General features: G+C 46.3%; 1 protein-coding gene across 2 annotated transcripts in view; it reads right to left on the bottom strand.

Annotated features, from left to right (window-relative positions):
- Positions 1 to 201: 201 nt before the first annotated feature.
- EOGT (EGF domain specific O-linked N-acetylglucosamine transferase) overlaps positions 202 to 26,305 on the bottom strand; it is a 61,430-nt gene continuing 35,326 nt past the window's right edge. For both annotated transcript variants that reach the window (XM_088473380.1, XM_088473379.1), the window contains exons 9-16: positions 18,509 to 18,601; positions 11,163 to 11,234; positions 10,960 to 11,046; positions 8,578 to 8,646; positions 6,425 to 6,486; positions 4,649 to 4,768; positions 2,601 to 2,703; positions 202 to 1,147 (exon numbers count right to left, since the gene is read on the bottom strand). In XM_088473380.1, the coding sequence (XP_088329506.1) occupies positions 1,001 to 1,147; positions 2,601 to 2,703; positions 4,649 to 4,768; positions 6,425 to 6,486; positions 8,578 to 8,646; positions 10,960 to 11,046; positions 11,163 to 11,234; positions 18,509 to 18,601 (753 nt within the window). In that variant the 3' untranslated portion in view covers positions 202 to 1,000. The remainder of the gene's footprint in view (positions 1,148 to 2,600; positions 2,704 to 4,648; positions 4,769 to 6,424; positions 6,487 to 8,577; positions 8,647 to 10,959; positions 11,047 to 11,162; positions 11,235 to 18,508; positions 18,602 to 26,305) is intronic.

Below are 26,305 nucleotides of genomic sequence, written 5' to 3'. Positions count from 1 at the left end.
TGATATAAAGATATGGCTAAAAAGCACAGACAAAGTCATTAACTGCACATAGACGATTTTCAGCCTCCTGAGGTTTGCACTAGAGGTGCGGGATGGAAAATGATAGCCTTTCTGCTGTAAAGTACTGTAAGCATTTTAAACAGTATATCTCTGCAATAAAGTAAGAACATGAAATATGCAATGATATATTACAGTGTGATGTATGATTTTATTAGACGTCATTCGCTAAAAATCACAAACATTTTGGTTAAAGTTTTCAAAGAATTGATTTGCTATATATATATACACACATTTTTACCATGATCATTATAAAACAGTAAGGAATTCTCCCAAAACAACGGTTTGGAGCAGCATCAAACATTATATGATAAGCTCTTTTATTTATTTAGTGCGCTGCACATAACGAAAACTAATGAATTATGGGGAAGAGTAGCATCTTACCACAACCCTACATGAGAGACCGGTGATGATATGGTTGCTGGTAGAGTTAAATTATCTGGCTAAAGAGGATCACGGTTGGGAGAGATTGTCGGACAGTCTATTCTTTCCTCTTAACAGTGTTAAACAGTCAACGGACATAAACTTACATAAAAAGTACTAATAAATAGAAATGTAAAACCGGAGACAGTCCGTTATGGCACACGTAGGTGGCTGGTCTTTCTTGGTATATCTTAGCTTATATTTCTGTCAGTGCTGGAAGGATCTGCTGAACGTTTAAAGAGGCTGGTTATCACATGTCACCGAGGCGAGCAGGCTTTTTAGTTGTGTACAACATGACATCTAGAAAGTAATTCCTGTGGCCAGACAGCCCGTTCTGGATGAGCGAGAACTTGAGGGGAAGTATGGAAAGCAAGGCATGATGGGTAAGCACAAATGCTAAAGAGGCCTTTACGACACGCACCTCAAATTTCCGACAGTGACGACTTTAAAAATAAAATAAATAAATAAGGTCATCTTTCATAAAAGTCCACAGAGGAAGACCCTCTTCTCCACGGTGATTTTAAAGTTCATCTCGGCGTCTTCGGAACGGCCATTCAGGATGACGAGCCACGTGCTCCGCCCCCGAGGTGACCAGCCGCATGAATTCTTCCACATCAAAGGCGTAATTGGTAAATTTAGGGTGTTCTCCCAAAGTCGGGTGATGCCCCTTATTTAGACAGCATAACAAGAAGCATTGGAATTCACTGGCACACTTTAGTCCCCTCTACTGAGAGACAGGTTAATTAAGTCATTCTCTACACAGAAACAACTTTCATCCAAAGCCCCCAGGATCTATTGATCCTATTTTCTGCAGGGACACGAGGGGGAATTATTGACAGGGCGAACTAATGACCAATTAATTTCCGTTGGCTCCCACCACAGCCATCAACGTGTGACAGATCAATGGGGGAGCTATGAATGGGAAGAGAACAGTACAGTTTATTTTACATAATAACGCATACATAGGAAGCCGGAGCTGCTGTAGGAATACTTGGGAAAATTAGTGTATAGTAAAACAAAAAAAAAAATTGGGGGTCAAAAACCTTTTCAATATGCTTTATAAAATACATTATATTATGAATAACTACCATTTATGCAGTATTTGGTTTTATTATAATTGTATTCTAGTATAGTGGATAACCTGCTAGCATCAATATATTAATCTATGTTCTAAAAATAAATAATCTTGTTGTAGAAATGAATCTGCTCAAGTCATAGGCTATTTGTATGGGTCTTGGCAGGAATACGGTCAGAACGTAGACATGTTGTGAATGTCGATAAGCGTTATGCTGACACGCCAACATGTTAATTATGTCGACACTGTGCCAATGTCGACGGTACATTTTAGTGCTATATTTAGGGTAGGGATAAATAGTGGTGGGGAAACGTTGTGTCGACATGCCGACTGTCGCCATGCATAACGTTGGTCCTATGATCCCGTGGACACTGCAAAGTGATGCGAAAAGGACGCACAACCGATTTCTGCTGAATAAAATGACATGCGGCATGCCTATATTCTGTGTGCCACTGCGGCTGTATCTGCATGCGAAATGCTACAGTGTCACAGTCGCTGACACTGTAACGTAGCGTTTCGCATGCAGATAGAGCCGCAGTGGCACACAGAATACAGGCATGCCGCATATCATTTTATTCAGCAGAAACTGATTGCGTGTCTTATTGGCATCGCTTTGCATATAGGACGCTGTTTAAATGGAAAAAGTTGCACGAACAGACGCTCGGCACTATTGAGTCGCATGGCGCTCATGCGTTATATGTAACGTGACTTGTAGCGCACGGAGGATAGATGTATGCGGACACATCTATATATGGAGGAGTACAGAGCAGCGCTAAGTGTGACTGTGTATAACTATATATACGTGTGGGCCGAATACTGCTGACAAAAAGATGCAATACCATAGAGGCTGGTGAGGAACGTGGGGCCACCAAAAGGCCTGAGGGACCGGACCATTCCCGGGGACAGACCTTGGTCACAGTAGAAAGCTGCTTTTCATACTTGAACGGAGGAATTTTTTTTGAATTATTTATTTAACTTACGAGACAAACATTTTACAAAACAACTATTTTTCCGGCTGAGCTGGTCACATCCGGACACCACCTACCTTGTCCTGAGGGAAGACTTTATCCGCTTTTTCCCAGGTTATGTAGTGAACCCCTCTTAGCCTTGCCAGGTCTAAATAACACCTCTCGTCCTCACAATTGTACCTACGGAGAGTCAGTCGTGTCACAAGTAATCCTAACACATGGTGGCTGCTGCCTGGGAGGACACGCTAGGGACAGACTTTATGCGGGAAGGAGGGTCAGTACAGAATAGATAATAAGAGACAATTATGGGTGACCTTTACTACTAAATACTGTAGGACATTAGGGCATCTGACAGGGACCGGACTATTCAGAGGAAGCGTAGGGAAAAAATTAAGTTTTAGAAATTGCATTTTTAACACAGCAAATAATGATCTACATTACTGGTACCGGTCCAGGGGGTGGGATATATTAGGTAGAAAAACAACAATCAGTTAGAGCATTACCGAAGTGGCGGATCTTGTGGGGTGTGCCCGGTATGCAGTGGTTAGTACCTACCAAATGTCGTGAAATAAAGGACAACCGCAACAGTCATTGGCGTCCAATGCCCATTCGTGCGTGCGAGGAGCAAAGGCTAAACCCACAGAAGAGCTACTGCAGCTCAAATTGCTGAAAATGTTAATGCTGTTACGATAGAAAGGTGTCAGAACACACCGTGTATCACAGCTTGCTGTGTATGGGACTGTGTAGCCTCAGATCGTCCCATGCTGGCCCCTGTCCACTGAAAGCTCCTACATTGGGCAATTGAGCGTCAGAACATAACCACGGAGCAATGGTAGAAGGTAACCTGGTCTGAGTGCATGTGCGTCGTTGACCTGGGAAAGAGATAGCACCAGGATGCACTATGGGAAGAAGGAAAGCCAGAGGAGGCACAGGACACCTTCAGAAGTCTTGTGGAGTCCATACCTCGAAGAGCCCAGAGCTGGTTTGGCGGCACGAGGGGGACCTACACAATATTAGGCAGGTGGTTTTAAATGTTATGGCTGATCGGCAGTAAGCTCCCAATTGAAAGTTGTGGCTCGATTATGGTTACCGCAAACTCTTGCCGAATGTAGTGACCCCCGCTAAATCAACAACACAACTAAATATAAAATACTGAAGGTCAGTAGAGTAATGGAAAAAAAATATACAATTTTTACTTCATGTATGTACTTAGGTGCCTCATGGAATATATGCCTCATCCAGAAAAGAGGCACAAATTGCCTGTGTCTGGCTAGGTCATAAAAACACAACAAGCAAACGTGTTTATCCCACCATTAACCCAATATAATCTGTGTCTAGATAGGTACAAGGTGGCATTAGTCACATGACACCTATGCATTGTTCATGGTTTTAAATGGCACCTATGGAACAGAACCCAGGAATCTTTTCTGTGTCTTACAAATATCTCAAGTGCCATATGGCATCAGTACAACACATTTGCCAGGACTATTCTAACTATATCATTTACCTGACCCTTGTGGCCTGAAGTGTCTATTGGGCAAGATTGATAGTGACACATTATTTATACACCATGTCAGAGTTACAAGTATATTAATGGGCATATAACATTGTCACTGTGATTAATGGCTAGAAGCATATACAGATCCTTGTAATTCACATGCAGATATGGACGGCATGAACGCTGGGTTGACCTTGCACAGATGACTCGTGGGAACCAAACTTTGCTTTTTATTTTCAGAGTCTATAAATATTTATTGAAAATTCCATTCTGAGACATCATGTCAGATAGTTTCCAGATAAGTGAATATAAGTCTGGATCGCTCACGGAAAATAATTCCTTACATAGAAATGGCCGCAAGTGCTTAACGTGTTTGCATTTAATAAAGGTCATAATAGCTGGCGTATATTTCATGCTAGCTCATTACATAAATAAAATCCTGTGTCACCCTCACAAGGCACAAATCAATACGCTAGCTTCCTATGACATCACTTGGACTCACAACTGTGTCACGTAGACTTTAACTCTTTGAGGCATTTTGAACCAAAGTTAATCATGTGCTAATTAAACTAGGGCTAAGATTCATAGCAGATAATAGGAAGTATAAAATGAGAAAACAAGACTTACAGCTCAAAGACCACCGCCCAGTCTGGTAAAAAGAGTAAGTGTGTCAGGCCGGCCCCGTGCATCCCGATAAATATATCAGAATTGTGAGTGATCTTCAGTTGTTCAAGAAATCCAAGGGTTCTAAAGAAGCATATAGCACAGAAGAGCGGCTGTGATGGAGAATTATGACCTTTTATTTCAAGAAGAGGAGGGAGAGACATTTAAGTGACAATTCAGGTTCTCTCAGACTATGGGCCTACTGTAGTGGTCCGATATTTGCGGGAGCTGGCACAATTTCGGTGCAATAGTCGTTAGATTTAAAGCGGCAATCAGTTAAATGGCAAAACCAGGTTGGTTTTGCCTTTAAACTAATTGGCGCTTTAAAGATAATGAGTAACTCACTGGAATCGTGCCTGCTCCCGCAAATCGTGGAACATTACATTTGGCTCTATAACTACCACCTCGCTTTGTTTTTTTATATTGAAGTACAGTGAAGCAGGTGGCTCGGATCAGTTGCTGCCATAATTCTCAAACGGCATGCAGTCAGCATCTCTACGATCAGAATCTCGACATAAGGAGGTTGACATTGATGATGTCGATATGGTTAAAATGTCGACATTGTAAATGTCAACACTGACGTAATGTTGACATTTCCATTAAGGGTAGGGTTAGCGTTACAGTTAGCGATTGAGATGGAAATAGTCAAAAAGCACAGTGTCAACATTTCAACTATGTCGACATGATGAATGTTGACTTTACAACCATGTAGACACTCATGTCGGATATATATACCACGCCCTCTGAAAACAATAAGGCTTGATTTTTAAAATACAAAATACTAACCTAAAGTTTGCTCAGGCCACAAAACCCACTCTATATAGCAAAACCCACTCTATATAGCAAAATCCACTCTATATACAGAGTACCTCTACTGTCTGGTGAACAAGGAGCTAAAGACAATTATCCGCTCGGTGATCTCTACATACCAAGGTGCCCATTGTATTGGAGATATTGGTAGTTAATGTAGCAACTGTGACTTCCCTAATTGCACCTAAAAATGTGTTGTCCTGTGCAAAGGGCATCAGGAAAGTAAACAAACCCATTACAATGTCATACCTGATTTCTGCCAACTAAAGTGGTGTAAAACTCCATTCCCTTTGCAGTGAGAGAAAAGGCTTTGTTGAACCCCACTACAGAGGGAATGTTTGATTTAAATAACTCGTTGTTGAATAACATAGTCTAAATTTTGCATGTGGGCCCAGTATATTGAAAACGAGTGTACTCCTATGACAAACTTTGCACCCCCCTTGTGGGACGCAGGTCTAGGCGCATATGCCAGGTTCCTTTACTAGTAAATAAAGTGACAGTACCACCAGTGGTGTAAATTCATTCCAGACGCCCGGTGGCAAGTTATAATTTGGTGCCCCCCCCGTCACAGCCGCTGGCACTGTAATGTAGCAATTTGCATGCAGACAGTCTATAGATAGACGAAGGCAGCAGCTGATGGTCTGACAGAGCTCTCCACTAGTGTATGGTGGTTTCTCAGGTGCCGGGAAGGGGTGCCATGTATTGGGCAGTTGTGTTGGTACATGCCGGGTACATAGTTACAGCCCTAAGTGGGATGAATATGATGTGGACAATGGAGGAGGTGCCCCTTCAGAGCTGGATCCCGGCGGCAGGCGCCTCTATTGTCTCCCATAGTTCTGCCCCTGATCCCCACTGGTTTGTAATTTTAGCAAATTGACAAGCAGCACAGAAGTCAACAGTTGGACACTTGTCCTAATACCAAATACATACCTATACTTGTAATCTACAACATTCACTTGAAATAGCGGAACAGTCTTCAGGGCACCGACCAGCTGGAATACAACATTAAATCAAAAGTTTAGTTTAAAAAAAAAAAAAAAAAACCTTCGATACTGTAATACTTCATGTAATATTGTTGTTACAGGTTTCTGTACACATTTCCTTGGAGCCTTGTCACCAAAGTTGTATTTCCCATGCTACAGGGAGCTTTTGTGGTTATTTATGACTTTATGGAATTATTATCATATTCAGGGCCTTCCCACCCCCTAGACAGACAGATACAGTTAACAGTGTCCAAATCTGAGTTTTCCATCCATAAGTGGAATGTGTTGGGTAAACACGGCACAAGCTCTGTGTCCCACCCGGACACTTGTGTCCTAGACGTCAGCTACATGCCAGACATTAGCAATGGTAGGAAAATAAAGCAAGACTGTTACATGGAAACCAGTCCAGTCCCTGAGGATTCCCAACAAACTGGGACACAGAGGTCGGTCTGAGGAAAAGAAAATGAATAAAAATCCAATAGATTTTTTAGACCGCGGCACATTCTGATGTTATAGAACAGTGATGGAGAACCTCAGGCCCGGGGGCTGTATAAGCCAAGGCCTGTGGAATTAATTGGTCTGGCCCTCAGAGATTTTTTTCTGCTAGCCTCATCTGGCTAGCACCCTGCAGCCAGAATCTATGCATTAGTGACGCCTGGAGCATCCTTAGGATGCTTCAGACGGTCACACCTCTGCCCTTACAGCTCCCCGGAACATCCTCAGGATGCTCTGGGCATTGCTGTAATCACCGGTGATTGTGGCCCCTCCCCCACGTGACATCACACGGAGGGGGCATGGCCTGTACCAGGTCCGCAAATAGTGATATATATATATATATCAAAATGGCCCGTAGCAGAAAAAAGGTTCCCCACCTCGGTTATAGAAGCTAAATCTAATTTAAAAAATTAGATTTTTTTTTTTTTTTTTACAAGAATGATCTATTGAAAAAACAAAATAAAAAAAAACACCACTCAAAACAATAAATTCAGAGTGGAGATGTAATTTTGTATTTATTTTTTTAATATCCTATAGCAAGGATCCCTTCACATGCACAAATTATCATTATTATTATTATCATCATCATCAACTTTTTCCTTTTTAAGATGTTGCAAGGTTCCCCCAGCACCGTACAGGCAATAAACAAAGTATAAACAAAAACTTAATCGGGAATAGGACGCACACTTCTTTACTTGTTGGGTGGTGGGAAGGTTGTGGTTAAAACTGACCCAATGCACAGAGTTCTGCTGTGCGACGGCTTTGCGATTACATTCATTAGCATATTTTCGCAGCAGATCTGCGTGCATAATCGCAGCCGTGATTGCAATAGCGATCCTTAGTGAATCAGGCCCACTGAGCATTATGATTATAGACTAGGGGGTGATTTACTAAAGGTCGATTTTAATCACTATCATATTGATCTAAATCGATATTGTGTTTCTGGGGTTAAATTACATATTACTAACAGACAATTTTTTTTTTTTGCCGGGTAAACACTAAACGATGTGTGTACCCAGCGATGCGGTGGACGACCGCACGGGCGACGGGCCAACATATCGGGCGGTTGGTACACAGTACACAATCCGGTGCGTGACCGCCCGTTATGTCGCCACCAGCTGCATTCCCACGGCACGGTATCGTCAGTCGCATTGTCAGATTGAGCTGCATGTAGGGCCGACCTGACAATGCGATTGACGACCAAATGTGAGCGCGCATGGGCCGACATAGTGCGTACACATTGGCCGATTTTGACGATATGTCGGCCTGATCCGTCGGATTGGGCAAAATATCGTCTAATGTGTAACCCCCTTTAGTAAATGTGTGACCCATAAACACAACATCGATTTGAAATCGATTACTATCAATCTTTAGTAAAAAGCCAGGATAGATGTGGAGACATGAGAACTCAGAATATATACACAACGCTCCTTCTTCAGATCACCAATTTAATACATAGACCAGAACTGGCGTAATATACAGAACAACACTCTATTGCCCCTGAGAGTTAAATTATGGCAGCAAGATAATTCGCATTTTCATGGTATTGCCGCCAACTCCAATATTGAACAAGTCTTTATAAATAACACAGAAATAAATGAATACCTTTTCCAAGCTCAGTATTTTCCGATACTCTGTGCTGCGTATGAGGATGGTGACTCGAATTTTCTCCTCCTAGAGTCAAAAGTTGAATAAAATTATATTTAATTAAAAAAAAAAGTAATATACAAATCACAATGCAGCAGTTACCGAACATTCCATGGATTACTAGTACCAACGCGCATTTATAAAGCACCAGCATATTCCGTAGTGCATTGCAATGATGAGTATTAATATAGCTGCACTGTAGCACACTTGGGAACTAATTCTGGGCCACAAGCAGATATGTTCGTTATACTGAGACGCCCGCTTGGGGCGCTGCATTTCCGTCTCGGCACATCTTTAGACGCACCATCGAAACTTGCAGGTACAGCTTCTCCGTCTGACCATGGTGTCCTTTCGACAAAGACGCTTACAACATCTGCTTAGCTATCTGTATTTCCAGGGGTTTAACCACATTTCTGCCATTAGTACATCCCTCCCTATTTCTCTCCAAGGCTTGATACATCTCCCCCCTAACTCTTCTGACACGCAGTAACGGACAGCAGTCCCTTAACATCGATAAAATGTTTAGACAACTGAAGATTTTGATTAAATATAAAGTAGAAAATGATTATTCCTATAGCAGACGATTATTTCCAGTCTTGCTCTGAATTTTATGCTAGATATCTCTAGGCTGTGCTGCAGCCACAGAACCAAAGCATCTCCCCCGTTCCCAGCGGACCTCTCCCCAGCTGTCAGAGACCGCGGAAACGCCTTCCAGCACACCCCCCTTCCAGCACACCCCTTTTCCAGCACACCCCCTTTCCAGCACACCCCCCTTCCAGCGAGCCCACACTGTAATAAGGATTTATATCATACTTTTCACCTAGTCTGGGGGAGCAAACTAAAAGCCACGTTGACTCCAACTAAAACCCGCATTTGCATAGAGGCGCGGCCGCTGGTTTTACCCACTTTAAAAAGTCGCACAACCTGGTCCATGGCTAATTAAATTCCCTCCTATCAATTTTCCAAACCTTACGAGCTGCAGAAATGTAATGGAGCAACAATGGTCTCTTTACATGCCGTCTATAGGCAGATTCAGCGCCGTTTCATTACGGATCGCAACTGCCGATTGTTGCGATCTGCGTATGCATCACGGTGCGCGAACTAGCCACTGCGATCGCAGAGACGACGCAGACCCATCGCAGTGTGATTGATGGGAAGTGCCGTTTGTGAGTGGTGACTGGGGGGGGGGGGGGGGCGGCGAAACGCAGGCATGTCAGTGTGTTCGACCGCCATCACAGGGGCGTGCATAAATTATCCACTGCGATGCCCTACGCAGCCTGAGTCTTCACTGCGTGCGTGGAAGTTAGCAATTCCTGAGTAAGGTCAGAGCTTGTGCCAGTGTACGTGAGGCTGCGATGGTACTCCATGTTATCGATAGTTTTGCAGTCTTGCTAAACATTACGGATGTGTATAAGGTAAGGCGGGCGTCCCTGCGTAGTGCTGCGACAGCTCAGCGATCGCAATGAATTTGAATATCATCGCAGCCAGACTGCGTGCGTAATCGCAGCTGCGATCCGTAGTGAATCAGGCCCTCAGTTAGTTGTTACTACTACTGTGGTTATTCAAGCAGGAGAACATCTCTTGTATCGGCTTGCGTCCCATAGAGGTACGAGCAAAACCAAGTGATATTTTATTACCATCGTAAACATTTATGCATCTTTCCCCGAGCATCTGTGCTGCCGTTAAACCAGTGCTCTCCAAGTCCTGCTGCTTGGAAGAAAGAGGATGAAATGAAAGAGAACCCCTTATTTTGCTTACTACATATTGCCGAAAGGCTGACCCTGTTTGACTAGGAGATAGTATTTAATAGAGTGCAGTCTGAAGCCCAGGGGTGGGCAATAAGTGTCTCTACAGCTGCTGTTGAACTACACATCCAAGCATGCTTTGCCACAGTTTTAGCAAGCCTAGATTACTGAACTGTGCCAGGGCATGCTGGGATGTGTAGTCCCACAGCTTACTGCCCATCCCTGCTGTAGACTCTCCGTGCTGGTATCCCTAACACCCTCCCACCCAGAGGTATAGACAAACAGCCCAGGAGAAAGCATAGTATATACCGACAATCCGACTCGGCTTTCACATTATCTGGCTTATTACATACTGTATTTGTGCACTCCATCCACACCGCACGCCCCTGCAATGTTTATAAAGAAAGTATAGAGACACAAGAACTCCTTATATAGCTGGCAGTCTGGGAACAATTTCATACATACATAATTTACGGCTAGAGTGGTGTTGCAGCACTTTGTTCAGAGAGAAGGCTTTATAAGGTGAGCATAAAAAAATGTATTCCATTAATCAACTGCGCCCAGGATAAAACCCTTATGTGAATTTATATCGCACCTTTAAAGTTTCTTGGGAAATGTTGAGCCGGTAGAGCACGTGCTGGGAAAAGGCTCGGAATAACCCGGTGCTGTGGCAGTTTGAGATCTAGAGGAACAGAAAAGAGAAAGTGATAGAATTTACTGAGCTAATAAAACGCACATCTCCTGTCTACATACAATACTTCTCCTGTCATCCTTCACGTCTCCGGGGAACGAGCTTACCAGTGGTGTGTTGTAAAACAGTCCATATCTCATTCTGGGCAGGAGTGCAAAGACGGCATCTTTAAAGCAGACCTTAAAAGAGAAGGAATATGCTTGGAGATATTACTATGATTTTATTTATTTAAAAAAAATAAAAAAAATCAGCAAATTGTTACATTTCACTGATCAATTAACCTTATTGGTAGAAACGCAATGTTCTCATTGGGGGGAGATCCACATATTTTGAGAGACCACAACCTCCGTCAGTAATTATCATCCCCCCCTGCAGGGCCCAACACCCCCAAAAACTTTGAATGGATCCATCACTTACTGCAAATGTATCGATAACACTGATTAAATGGCTGTGCAACTACCTGCAATGTTAACGGCTTCCTGGCTGGCTTCTGGGAGAGGTTTGGAAGCCACTTGTTGTCCTTGGCAGTGGTCAACTGCGCTCGAACTGATGGCTGTGTCGGCTGTTTATTCAATGGTAACTCATAATAGTTACCTACTCAGGTGCCAACAAGGGTGGAGAGGGTAAAAACTACAAAGCCTCTGTCCACCTGGCTGTATTTAGTTATTTTTCAATATTGGCTAAGTGGCCATCCTATACTTTCAATGTAATAGGTTTTTTTTTCCCTCAGTTGATGCAAGTAAATACATTTATAGGTGCACAAACAAGCATGTGTGAAAATATACAAAGAGTTCTAATGTCTCTTCACGCACAATATTACATTTAAGACCTAAACTAGGCTGGAAAAGAAAGTTATAAAAGCTATTAGTAATGAGGGGTGTTATTAATGTTTTACTGGGGTTTTTTTTTTTTTTTTAACACTTCCAACAAAATCAGCAATTCCACAAAAGTAAGCAATGACTTAATTTTACAGTGGCAAAACCGTAATGTACTTGTGCACCAACGTATATGTAAGGTAGCTGAATTTCCACATTTGTGCATGTTTAGCCACATAAACCCTGCTAGAGCACTGCACGGGTACGTTTAAATGAAATCATTTGACCGTTATGGAGAGGAAGAACATTTTCTCTATATTCATATCATAGTCACTAACAATAAGCAATAAAATGTCAAAAAAAGGTATAGTAAGAGGTAATTATTTATATTGTAAAATATGAGATATGGTAAGAACTTACCCTTGTTATCTCTATTTCTACGAAGTCCATAGGGTTCCACAGGATACCTTGGGGTATAGGTGTGACGTCAGTCGCAGGGCACCAAAGAGTTAAGCTTTCAGCCTCCCAGGATGCACTAGGTCCCCCTCCTATACCCCGCCCCCGGGCCAAGGCACCTCAGTTAGTTACCAAGCCATAGGCCGGAGGAGGAGAAGGAAGAGAGAGAACAAAGATCTGGACACATACAAGAATCACATTCTCACCAGAGGGAGACGGAAAACCGGTGACCAGAGCAAAGCCCATCTGCAGCACAGGTGCGACAGGGCGGGAGTCCTGTGGAACCCTATGGACTTCGTAGAAATAGAGATAACAAGGGTAAGTTCTTACCATATCTCATATTTTCTACTTCAGGGTCCATAGGGTATCCACAGGATACCTTGGGGATGTCCCAAAGCAGTATCCTTTAAGGGTGGGGACGCTCCTGTGCAGAAAGGAGAATCCGCCGCCCGAAGGAAGCATCCTGAGAGGCGAAGGTGTCAAACCTGTAGTACCTCACGAAGGTATGGACAGAAGACCACGTAGCAGCCTTGCAGATCTGAACTGCCGAGGCACCACGTCGAGCTGCCCACGAAGGACCCACAGACCTAGTGGAATGAGCCTTCAGAGAAGGAGGGACCGGTAGGCCTTCATGAAGATAAGCTTCAGAAATAGCCATACGGATCCAGGCTGCCAAAGTTTGCTTTGAAGCAGGCCAACCCTTTTTACGGAAGCCATAGAGGACAAACAAAGCGTCCGACTTCCTAAACGAAGAAGTGCGGTCAACATAAGTCCTTAAGGCCCGCACAACATCCAAAGAGGCCTCACCCACGGAAAGACCCGGTGAGTTAAAGGCCGGAACAACTATTTCCTCGTTAACATGAAACTGGGAAACAACCTTGGGAAGAAACTCGGGCCGAGTGCGGAGTACTGCCCTGTTCCCATAAAAAACCAAGAAAGGGGGTCTACAAGAAAGAGCCCCTAACTCAGAAACACGTCTGGCCGAAGCAATGGCCAGAAGGAAAACAGTCTTAGCTGTTAGCCATTTAAGATCCACTGAGCCCAGTGGTTCAAACGGCGGTCCTTGGAGAGCCCTCAGGACCACAGCCAAATCCCAAGGCGCCACAGGTGGAACAAAGGGCGGCTGAATGCGGAGAACACCCTGCATAAAGGTGCGCACATCCGGGATTGTAGCAATCCTACGGTGAAACCAGACAGATAGGGCCGAAACCTGTACCTTCAAAGAAGCAAGGCGAAGCCCATGATCTAGTCCCGCTTGCAGGAAGGCGAGAATCCGAGACAGACGAAACTCCCGCGGTGCATAACCTCTCGGTCGACACCACTGGAAGAACGTATGCCACACGCGATGGTATATCCTCGCGGAAGACGGTTTCCGAGCTCGTAACATGGTACGCACCACAGAGCTGGAAAACCCCCGGGACCTCAGCATGGCCGTCTCAACAGCCACGCCGTCAAAGACAGCCGAGTCAGGTCCGGGCGAAGGCAAGGACCCTGAGACAGAAGGTCCGGTCGTAGCGGCAACCGCAGAGGACTGTCCACGGACAGACCCTGAAGGTCTGAGAACCAGTGCCGTCTGGGCCACGCGGGAGCTATCAACAGGAGCGTCCCTCCTTCCTGTTTGAATTTCCGGATTACCCGTGGAAGAAGGGAGACCGGAGGGAACAGGTATGCGAACCGGAACGTCCACCGGACGGACAGAGCATCCACCAGAGACGCCCCTTTGTCTCTTGTGCGAGACCCGTACACCGGCAACTTGTTGTTGTGCCGGGACGCCATGAGGTCGATTTCTGGAAGACCCCACCTGTCCACCAGTAGTTGAAAAACGTCCGGGTGCAGGGACCATTCCCCCGGATGAACGTCCTGGCGACTTAGAAAGTCCGCCTCCCAATTTAGCACTCCCGGGATGAAGACCGCTGATATGGCCGGAAGATTGCGCTCCGCCCAAACCAGGATCCGAGAGACCTCTACGAGAGCCGCCCGACTGCGAGTTCCTCCTTGCCTGTTTATGTAGGCCACGGTGGTAGCGTTGTCCGACTGGACCTGCACCGGGCGACCCTGGAGAAACCGCTGTGCCTGCTGGAGAGCATTGAAGACCGCACAGAGTTCCAAGATATTTATTGGAAGCTCCGCTTCTGTCGGCGTCCACCTGCCCTGGAACAAGTGTGGACCCGAAACTGCTCCCCAGCCCTGAAGACTGGCGTCCGTTGTCAACAGGACCCAATTTGGAACCCAGAACGGACGTCCCTTGTTGAGGTGGGTCGTCTGTAACCACCACGCAAGGGACAGGCGAACCTCCTGGGTGAGCACAATCGTCTGGGACTTCAGAGACTGAGTCAGCCCGTTCCACTTGGACAGGATCAGGTGCTGCAGAGGTCTGGAGTGAAACTGGGCGTATTCCACCATGTCGAACACCGACACCATGGAGCCCAGTAACCTCATCGCCGAGTGTAAGGACACCCGGCGGCTGTGCAGGCAACTGCGCACCCTTGACTGTAAAGCAGAGATCTTGTCCTCCGTCACGAAGATCCTTTGCTGTCCCGAGTCCAATAAGGCTCCAAGATGCAGAATCCTCCGAGACGGGATTAGAGTGGACTTCTGCCAGTTGATTAGCCAGCAAGTGGCGTAACAGGAGCTCTGGAGATCCTGCCACCAATAACAGGTCGTCCAAATACGGTAACATGCGGACTCCCTGCAGCCGCAGAGAAGCCGCCATGACCGCCATCACCTTGGTGAAAACACGTGGTGCTGTTGCCAGGCCAAAAGGTAACGCCCGAAACTGGAAGTGGTCGCTGCGGATTGCAAACCTGAGGAACTGTTGATGGCGCAAAAGAATAGGGACATGCAGGTAAGCGTCCTGTATGTCCAATGACACCAAGTAGTCCCCAGGTTCCAGCGCCAGAATGATGGACCGTAGGGTCTCCATCCGAAACTTCGGGACCCGCAAAGACTTGTTGAGTGCTTTGAGGTTGAGAATCGGACGATATGACCCATTGGGTTTCTGTACCAAAAATAGATTTGAATAGAAACCCTGGCCCCTCTGGGAGAATGGAACAGGCACTATAACTCCAGCCTGGAGCATAGTGTGCAATACCTTCCGCAGCTCCGTAGCCTTGTTCCGGTCTGATGGGAGACCCGTGGTGAAGAAGCGAGCCGGGGGTCTGTGCCGGAAGGAGAGGGCGTATCCGTGGGAAACCACCTCCAGAACACAAGTGTCTGTCGTAGTGGTCGACCAACACTGGGCGAACTGTAGCAGGCGGCCTCCCACCCTGGGATCCCCCAAAGGGAGGCCCGGACCGTCAGGCCGCAGGCTTGTCATCTGGCTTGGGGGCCGGACGTCTGGTACTCCATGCCTGCTTCCGGGGCTTGACCGATTTCTTAGGGCCAGCCTGTCGAGGAAACGACTGTGGTTTGGGCCTGCCCTGGGCCCTAGATGACCGAAAGGACGATGGTCCCGAACCAGAAGGAGCAGCGTCCGACGGGAGACAAGCAGATTTGGCTGCCGCCAGCGTGGCCACAATCTTATCCAGATCCGGACCGAAGAGAACTTCTCCGGTAAACGGCAACGCTTCCAGACCTTTCTTGGAATCTGCGTCCGCCTTCCAGGATCGCAGCCACAAGGTGCGACGAGCAGCTACCGCTGCTGAAGAAATTCTAGACACCAGAGTACTAATGTCTAGAGCCGCCTCGTTGATGTAGGTGGCCGAATCACGGAGATTGCCAATCAACTCCGCCTGTTCGGCCGGACAGTCGGATTCAAAAGAAGCCTCTAATGAATCCGCCCAGCGCTCCATCGCTCTGGCAACCCAGCAAATGGCCATAGCCGGCCGTGCTGCCCCCCCTGCAAGGGAATAAGCGGACTTCAGGCAGATTTCTACCTTGCGGTCCGTAGCATCCTTAAGGGAGGACATGGATGGCATCGGCAATGTGGCACTACGGACAAGACGGGTCACGTGAGAATCCACCTGTGGAGGGGATTCCCACTTAGCAAAAAAATTATCCGCGAACGGATAAGCCACCGCCAGGCGTCTCTGCGGCTGGTATCTTTTGCCAGGTTGTTTCCACGCCTCCTCTAAATGGTCCACCAACTGACCCGAAAGAGGAAAGACTGTGGCATCGCCCTTCACATCTTTGAAAAAGGCATACTTAGATTTAGCCGCTGGGGGAACTTCGTCCTCAATCACCAAGGCTGTGCGGACCGCCCGAATAAGTCCAGGAATATATACTTTGGACTTAGCATCAGCGTCCTTAGTATGGCGAGGTTCCTGATCGTAAGGATCCAGAATCTCCCCATCATCAGACGTCCCTTCGTCATCCTCATAAGGAGCGGACAGAGACGCCACCGGCCTTTTATGAGGCCGCATCACAGACTCCCCTTGCAACACATCCGACAAGTGCTGTACAGAACTCGTCAGGGAGTTAACCCACGCTGGCTCCTGAGAACCCGGGAGCGGGGAAATAGGGAGACTGTGGGGTACCACCAATTGTCGTGGGAACCCCTGCATGGGTGACGACACCACAGACTGCTGGGACAAACCCATCGGAGTAAACGCGGGCTGCGGAGCTAACTGGCCCACTAAAGCTGTTAACGCCTGAGCGAAACAAGCCCAGGGCGGCTCCTGTACCGGTGCTGTAACCGTAATAGGCCGCGCCATGGACAAACACTGCCGGCAAAGGCCCTCCGCGCTACCCTCCCCCTCCGCTAACGGTACTTTGCACGTGGTACACTGTAGCCGGAGGGGAAAATCACTTTCAGACATGATGGCACCACGTATGTGACCTCTCTCACCAATTAAGTATTAAATAGGCGAGAGACCACCCTGCAGCACCGCACCGCAAGGGCTTTAGCAGAAGAACAGGGACAGTAATAAAGCTGACAGTTTAGAGAAGAAAAGTTACAGGCAGCGCTAGCACAGTCACATACAATGCAGAGAAATAACAATTCCTGCACTAACAGCGCTGATTACTCAACTACACAGACACAGGGCCTGGTAGGACACAGCGCTGCATACACAGACCTGAGCCACAGCGGAGGAGAGGTATGCGGGGGGACCCAGACCACGATGCTTCCGTCCAGCGCTTCCAGCAGCGTTCACCATGCGTTCTGGAGAAGATGGCCGCCGAGGAGCAGAGAGGAGGCTGGCCTGGGGGAGGAGCGCTGCCACAGGACCAGTCGGCAGCATGCAGAGAGGGCTGTGTGCAGCGGGGGAGGCGCCGGCTGTGAGACAGGGAAGGCGCGCTCCCCTGGCATGCATTTAACCCCTGGGACGCCACAGCGCTACCGCTCTGCTGCGGTCCGCTGTCCCAGGGGGTAGTGGAAGCGCAGGTTGGTCGCCTGGCTCCACGCTGCAGCCAGTCCCCAGGGAGCCCCCTGCCTGGGGACTTAGGACCATGTGATCAGCGGGGACCCACCGCGGGACCCCGCTGCTTACCTCTGTCCCCCTTGAATCCGGCCATGGTCCAGAGCATCTGGGGTCACCGCTAGCTGTGACCCCAGACGCCCACCAGCATCCCCAGATCAGTACCGGCGTTCTGGTACCGGTGGGGTGTAGGGAAGACAGCATGGACGTCAGGACTGACTGTCCATGCTGTTCATCCAGATGTGCAGCCACAGCTGCATGAAGAAAAAGCTTCAGGGGCTCTTCTAGCCCCCACTCCAACAGGTGCACCCGACTCCGGCCGGGCACCAAACTAAACTGAGGTGCCTTGGCCCGGGGGCGGGGTATAGGAGGGGGACCTAGTGCATCCTGGGAGGCTGAAAGCTTAACTCTTTGGTGCCCTGCGACTGACGTCACACCTATACCCCAAGGTATCCTGTGGATACCCTACGGACCCTGAAGTAGAAATACGGTTATACAATGTTGGCAGTCTATGAATAATCTGTCCTTGCAGATGGCTTTATTCTCCCCCCAGAAAGCCTTGCATTTCCTCAGAGGTGCCGTAGATTGGGGCTCATCCTATGCTTATGATGTAATGTTCCACTTCTGCGGAAACAGCATTTCTTGGTGCACTATGAGCAAAGTAATACGCTACAAAAACACACAAATGCGTCGAAAGTAATCAGTACGGCTTCAATGTATCTAATTATTAATTTAACATAGTGGAAGCTAAACACAGCAGTAGTTTAACAGACCATTGAACAAACATGTGTAAATGGGAGTATAAAATACAGGACATTTTCTCACCCTTTTTGAATCGTAGGCTTTCAGGTGTATGACCTCATGGTCCGTAAAAGCTTTCCACGTCTCCACGAAGAGATCGCCATAGCCATAGACACTCTGCCATCAAAAGAAAAATGAAAAGCCAGGTGTAGGGTTTAATACAAACAGACATATATCCCAGAGCCCCCACATGACTTTTTGCGTTGCAGCTCCAGTTCCCTTACAGCTCCCATAATACTTAGGGGGAAATGTGTCAAGCTTTGCAAAGAGTGGATAAGTTGCCCATTGCAATCAGGCAGCCAGGGGCATATCTATAATGGGTGCAGGGTGTGCGGTGAACACTGGCTCCTGGGTCCCAGGGGGGCCCAAATCGCACACCCTGCACCCATATAGTCTTTATACTTACCTGTCCGTTGTCTCCAGAGTGCTGCTCTGTGGCGCCAGGATAGCGCTGCAGAGTAGCAAAAATCACTGGGAAAATGGCGGCGGCCATTTTCCCCGTGACTCACGCATGCCCAGCACTGCTGTCCTTGGGAAAATGGCACGGGCGCCATTTTCCTGGAGACCTGCGCAGTACAATCTGGCACTTAGCCAGAAACTGCTGCACCCGCGGCCCCGCTACAAAGAGGAGGGGGCCCGCACCGATTCTGCACACTGGACCTTCCGCTCTTAAAACGCCCCTACAGGTAGCATTCCTCAAGTACACTCTATAAAATGTTAGGTAGAAGCTGATCGGTTGCTATGGGCAACTTTTCCACACATCTTCCCCTTAGTCAGGCTATGATATTACTGAAGATGCTTCTCCCCGATATAAACCTTTCATCCTGTGGCATCCTAAGCTAAACTAAATGCTCTGTTATCTAAAGGCAACTACCAAGTGTAGTTTTAAACAGCTAAACAAATAGAACAGTAAAGTTGTGATGTCAGTATATGAATCTAAGTTCATACATCTAACCCGGTTATTACACAGTATAATAGACCTACTACAACAGTCTAAACATTTTTTTTTTCTTCTGCTGTAAACTGCATCTTTATGCTTACACAGCGGCCAATGGGCGTCCTATTGATATGCCTATTGGCTGCGGGGCGAAGCTGCCATCGTGCGCACAAAGACACACTAACAGAAACTGCACCTATCGCAGGCGCAGAATGTCCGAGTGACCATGGCCGCCGATGTCCCTGTAACTGAGTCTTTAGCGAACAGAAAGGCCCATCGAAAATTGCATGGATCTCCATCTGCATATCCCGGCAGTAATTTGGGACGCATGCGCAGAGTAAAAATATCGGCCAGTTGTGCCTTATGCGTAACCTGCGTCCACCTCTCAACCACCTTCTCTATGACTTAATAATAATAATAAATAGCGCACTGATCCTATTGCCCAAGTTGCCATAAATAGCACCAGAAACCGTATTTGACGTTAGCCTTCATGTGCACCTGCCTTGCACACAGAATGGAGGCCACATGAAACCTGCTGCTGTATAGACCCTCGTCTCCCTCATACAGTTAGGCCCACAGGACCGCCATGGTAAATGACCATTGTAATTCTTTGCCTTTATTCAGAATAGCAGCGTACCTCAGTATAGACACATCATGTGTATACAAGATTGAGGGGTCTATGTACTAAGCAGTGTTATGACACAGAGTGAAAGTGATAAGTCTGTGATAAGGTGCCAGCCAATCAGCTCCCAACTGTCAGTTTTCAAACACAGCCTGTAAAGATGACAGTTGGGAGCTGATTGGCTGGCACCTTATCACAGACTTATCACTTTTCACTCTGTGGGGCCTATTCATTAAACCTAAAAATTCTCTGGAGATAATTAGATTTAGAACTCTCATGGAGTTCTACCTAATTATAGGTGGAATTCATCATTCCACCTCTCCATAAGTAGCTATTCCGAAAAGCTGTCATTTTTGCGATGACAGCTTTTCGGGAAATAGATACTTTTCCCTGCCTACACTACCTTATCGCATCTGGAAACAGTGCTGCGCATGCGCTGTTACATCTGTAAAACCAGCGCATGCGCAGCACTGCCTACAGATGCGTTAAGTTTATGTACCACAATTTCCACATCCCCATACTAATGTACTAATGTATGGGGAGTGTGGAAATTAACGCAGGGGAACTTAGCAAGGAGATATCTGTGATATCTCCTGTGCTAAGTCTGTTCATGAATACCAAAATAACGTTATTTAAGGAAAATGTCCTTAAAAATGTTATTTTAGTGTTGATGAATAGGCCCCTGTATCTTAACACTGCTTAGTAACTAGACCCCTGAATGAGACATCTGCATCTATTATTACAGTTACTGCACTCACAAAGGAAATGACATAAAGAGCCTGAGCAACATTACATGGAAAGATCATTGCAAAATGGCACATGCAGTGCCAGGGGAAACAGCCAAATATCACATCACACAGCCAGGCTGTGCTGCATGTCACAGAGACGGCTCCCTTGGCACGGTGTGTTATTTAACAGCACACATATTTAAAATGGGTGGGTCGTGGTACTCCATCACTGTTGAAGGCTACAAAAAAAAGTTACACAAAGCACCCTATTCTTGTAGCAGCACAAAAATCTAATTACAATAATTAGTCATAATAAATTCTAAAGGCAACAAATCTGACAACGTACTAAACTGTCTGACCTGGAAAATAATCAGTTTTAAAGCGGAGTGTCAGGCTGAACAAAGCCCTGTTCTGGATGTAAGGGAGTGGGCGTCCATGGTCCTAGAGAGAGGACAAAAGCCCGCTCGGTTCCTATAATGGTCTTTGTAATCTCTCACTCAACAGCAGAGCTGTTTAGGAGTCAGGACGGAGCCGGGGCTGCACACCTCAATAATCTCAGAGATTGCAGTGGATTATAAATCAGTATCATTTCTTTTGGCACAGTCTGGCCCAGAACATAACAGGTGGGATAGGAGGATACCCTTCCTCATCACAAAGTAACTGGTCGCTGGAGATAAGGTTCTTCCATATCCTGCTGGACCGCCCAGACAAGCCCCCAATCCCCAGAGAGACCAGCAGCTATTACTATTCAAGCAAGAAAGATAGAATGGGAGAGATGACACCTTTGTTTGCTAATTGATTTTTCAGATACATCATTGGTGACCAATGGATACACTTAGAAATGTTGCATCTTCAGTCCTCTAAAAAATTTTTTCAAAAGGAGACATCTAAATGGGGTTATAGGGGGGAATCAATTTCAACAGTGTTGCCAATTACAGTAGCCCTTTGACTGCACGTTTTCCTGTGGACCCCATATGGGGTGCAAGATAAAACTTGCAATGTATATGAAAGCGTATTGCCGTTCTGGGACGACAATTCGCGTCCATCGCCGAGAATTAAATTCCTCCCATAGCTTTTTGGACACAAAAGCTTATTTTGGACAGTTTGAAGCTCCATCATTGTACGGATCATTTTTCCAGACAACATCTTGCTCCCCACTTCGGTCTATAGCCATGGCCAAAAGTTTTGAGAATGACACAAGTATTGGTTTTCACAAAGTTTGCTGCTTCAGTGTTTTTAGACCTTTTTGTCAGATGTTACTATGGTATACTGAAGTATAATTACAAGCATTTCATAAGTGTCACAGGCTTTAATTGACAAATACATTAAGTTTATGCAAAGAGTCAATAATTGCAGTGTTGACCCTTCTTTTTCAAGACCTCTGCAATTCGCCCTGGCATGCTGTCACTCATCTTCTGGGCCACATACTGACTGATGGCCACCCATTCTTGCCTAATCAATGCTTGGGGTTTGTCAGAATTTGTGGGTTTTTGTTTGTCCACCCGCCTCTTGAGGATTGACCACGAGTTCTCAATGGGATTAAGGTCTGGGGAGTTTCCTGGCCATGGACCCAAAATTTTGATGTTTTGTTCCCCGAGCCACTTAGTTATCACTTTTGCCTTATGGCAAGGTGCTCCATCATGCTGGAAAAGGCATTGTTCATCACCAAACTGTTCTTGGATGGTTGGGAGAAGTTGCTCTTGGAGGATGTTTTGGTACCATTCTTTATTCATGGCTGTGTTCTTAGGCAAAATTGTGAGTGATCCCACTCCCTTGGCTGAGAAGCAACCCCACACATGCATGGTCTCAGGATGCTTTACTGTTGTAATTTTCTTCAGTATACCATAGTAACATCTGCCAAAAAGGTATAAAAACACTGGAGCCGCAAACTTTGTGAAAACCAATATTTGTGTCATTCTCAAAACTTTTGGACATGGCTGTACACCCCCCCTTCCCTGTCCTGCATCAGAGGAGAAGGTGGTGAAAAAAGCAATGTGACTAAGCCTAAGAGACGCTCGAGTATCACTCATGGCTGCCGATCTGGAGGTGATTTATGAGATTCAAAACCAAGGAAGCACAATGTAAAATCAGCTGTAGCCCCATTGGGCTCTTTGGTGTGGGCGGGTGCACATGGATTTCCAGCACAGCACTTACATTTGCATTCAGAGTTTCAAAGAGGGAGGGTTCTCCTTACCAATGAACTAGGCAGACTAGTGTACCTAATTTTGTGGAGCAGTGCAAAAATTGTGAGGGGGGAGTGTGTTGGTGGGGGTCCCACAGCCATTTCTACTCCTCAAAAACATTTCCCCAGCACAGATCTGTAGGCGTTTAGGCTATAGGACTAATTTTTCACCTTTATGTTGTAGTTGGACAGAAATTAGCATTTTTAGGTGCACTCACATAACTAAAAGTTTAACAGTCACAATGTCCCATCATTAGAATGAGGATAAACATGCAGAATCTTAGTATAAGCTAAGTAATGTTTAATTCAATGAAAATGGAGTCTTCTGAGATTCTGACTTGGCAAGAGGTTGGACTTGGATGTGAAGTACCATTATGCTTACACGCAGGGACAAAATCAAGGCGTTTCGTGGTGCGCCATGAGGGCCTGATTCATTAAGGATGACTACTGCGATCGCATCTCCGTAATCGCACGCTGGTCGTCTGCGAAAATATGCAAATGAATGCTATTGGAATACCTTTGCACTGCCAGCATAGAGACGCCCACTGCCTCCCACTACTGCTATCTCACATCCGTAATACCGTGCAAACCTCCATAAACATCGGTAACATTGACTACCATCGTATTGCGCATACGCAACAATCGGCCGTCTGCGTACGCTTTAGCAATAGCGATCCTTAATGAATCAGGCCCTGAGAGCGCAGAAACGTATTTGCCCAAAGATAGAACATAAAATCAGAATTTATTTTCACATTCCCTGCACACAAAGTTTCTGGTTCTTTTGCAAAACTTAAAAGCGCTGCGATGTAAAACCAAGAAGGCCCCACCCAGCCAGCTCATAGAGATACATCACTCCATAAACCCAAGTCTTCCCATGTTGCACCCATCGTCCTGTACAAACATTGCTTGCTTTGAAAATCAATGCATATAGGCCCTCATTCAGAGCCACTCGCTAGCGGCAGTACGCTCGTTCCGAGCGATGTTCGCACATCTGCGCATGCGTACGGTTTTTAGTACGCATGCGCGAACCAGTCAGTGCGGCCGAAAATCGTTGGTACGCAATATAGCGAGGGCCTGCTATTTTGAGTGACAGAATGAGGCGTATGTGGGTGGTAACAGGGGAAGGTGCTTGAAAACGGGGAGTGGAGATCCGAACGCAGGCGTGCTTAAAGGTCAAAACGGGCGTTTTAAGGGAGTGCATAATTAATACAGCAGCGTCATTGACCACGTCACTTGGTTTTTTTTAACTCAGAACTGCTCGCAAAATAGCGGTTGAAAACACCAACCACAAGAATAGCGAGCAGTTCATACGCTGTACGATGTACTCGATTAATCTAATAAATAGCGGACATGACGTATGGTGCGTGCGGCCAGGGGGCGTTTTTATCAAATAAACGAGCGTATGTTTTGCTCGCTCGTTCAGACTTAGAGGTGGGAACAGACTGCAATTTGCGAACGGATCATTTGAATAGCCACCCCTTGTTTTTGAACGAACGACCACAAATAGCGAACGGCTCTGAATCAGGCCCATAATCTGTAGAAAGAGCGTGTGGTCGGCTAATAGATTCTGTACATTATGCATATATTGCTCCCAGTGGTCAAACTATCATCAGCGTATTTTCTCTACCACACATTAAGGTTCATTAGTGAAAGTGCAGTGATGTCACAAAACACAAAGCGTAATACAAAACACACATAAGTGATTCACTCTGGTGAATAACTGGGGACTGAAATCAGGCTAAATTAAGCAATAAAGTAATGAAGATGGTTTTCCTAAGGTGGAAGTAGGATACATTTTGAGGTAAAATTTGTTTTTTCCACCATGCTCATTTCCAGACGGATATCCATAGAGTAGGCGCAGACGGATTTTCTTTGGGAGGAGGCTCTAAACACTGGGATTGTGCCCTAATGAATACGCTGGGTGGGCAATGAGACTCATTAGCAAAAATAGACAATTTCTACGCTCTTACGCTTCAGAAAAATCCCCTTCAGTGACACGCAGTAACATTTGGGAGTATTCATGTTTTACGGAGATGAACAAAAATGCTGTGTGTTTCAAGAAAAAAATAAATACATTTTATGTAATAAAATAGTGTTTGAAAGTAGTTTTAAATAGATGTTCTTGACCTAATTCAAATCACAAAAAGAAAACAAAAACAATTTCTGAGCGGTTTTTGGAAAAAAAAAAAATATATATTTGCCAGTTACGGAAAAAAATAAATGTAAAAGTGGGACAAATTATATGGAAGTATATAATTGAAAAAAATAAAGTTTGTTTTACTCCAAGTACACAAACAAAGAGCCTAATTCAGCAAGGATCGCAACTGCGATTGCGCACGCAATAGGTCGATTGTTGCGTTCTGCCACTGCGTGCGTGAACCAGTCACTGCCACAGCAGGGACTACGTAGACCCATTCCAAATAGACTGAAGAAAAGTGGCGTTTGTGTGAGGTGACGGGAGAGGGGGGGGGAGGTGTCGGCGAAACGCAGGCGTGTCAGTGCGTTTGAATAACATTGCATGGGCGTGCATAAATTATCCACTGTGATGCCATATGCAGCCTGAGTACTCACAGTGTGCGATGAGGTTGGCAATGTCTGAGTAAGGCCAGAGTTTGTGCAAGTGTGCGTGAGGCTGCGATGGTACTCGATGTTACCGATGGTTTGGGTTTTGCAGTCTTGCCAAGTATTACGGATGTGTGTAAGGTACGGTGGCCGTCCTTAAGTTGTGCTGTGACGGCATAGCGATCGCAATAGATTAGCATATCATCGCAGTGAGACTGCGTGCATAATCCTTGCTGAATCAGGCCCTAAGAAATCATGTAACTGCCATTTTTACACTTACTTCTAAAAACCACCCCTTACACTCTCCATACAACAGTATATCCTGCTCCTTGTGCCGCTGCACACTTGGCATGTCACCAGCCGGTTTTCTGTGCTTTGTCCGCTCAATAACACACAGGAGACTTTGCTTCCTGTTCCCACGCCTGAGAATAAGCTGTCACGTACTTGTCTTTTAACACCGCTGGTTCAATACTGCAGATGTATCACCAACTGTCACATTATTCTATGTCCCTTAGAGAGAGGTCACCGTGACGCCACTGGCAGCATCTCACCGCACAAGACACCAACAACACCCTTATGCTGGCCATACAAGCTGCAATTATCGGGACGATCTGCCCGATATCGGCGGATCGCCGCGATAATTGTAGCGTGGGGGGGGGGGCGACCGAGGGTTAAATATTGCTCGGTCGGGCATGCTGGATTGTCCAGCATGCCCGTCCGATGCAATATTTCCCGGGAAACTGTCGGCCGCATCGGGCAGTGTATGCCCAGCGCAGCTGACAGACAGACA

This window comes from Taudactylus pleione, unplaced genomic scaffold (assembly GCF_031769625.1).
Source record: "Taudactylus pleione unplaced genomic scaffold, aTauple2 ptg000135l, whole genome shotgun sequence".
Classification (NCBI taxonomy): domain Eukaryota; kingdom Metazoa; phylum Chordata; class Amphibia; order Anura; family Myobatrachidae; genus Taudactylus; species Taudactylus pleione.
The sequence above is the reverse complement of the archived record's forward strand: the minus strand, read 5'-3'. Positions and strand labels throughout refer to the sequence as shown.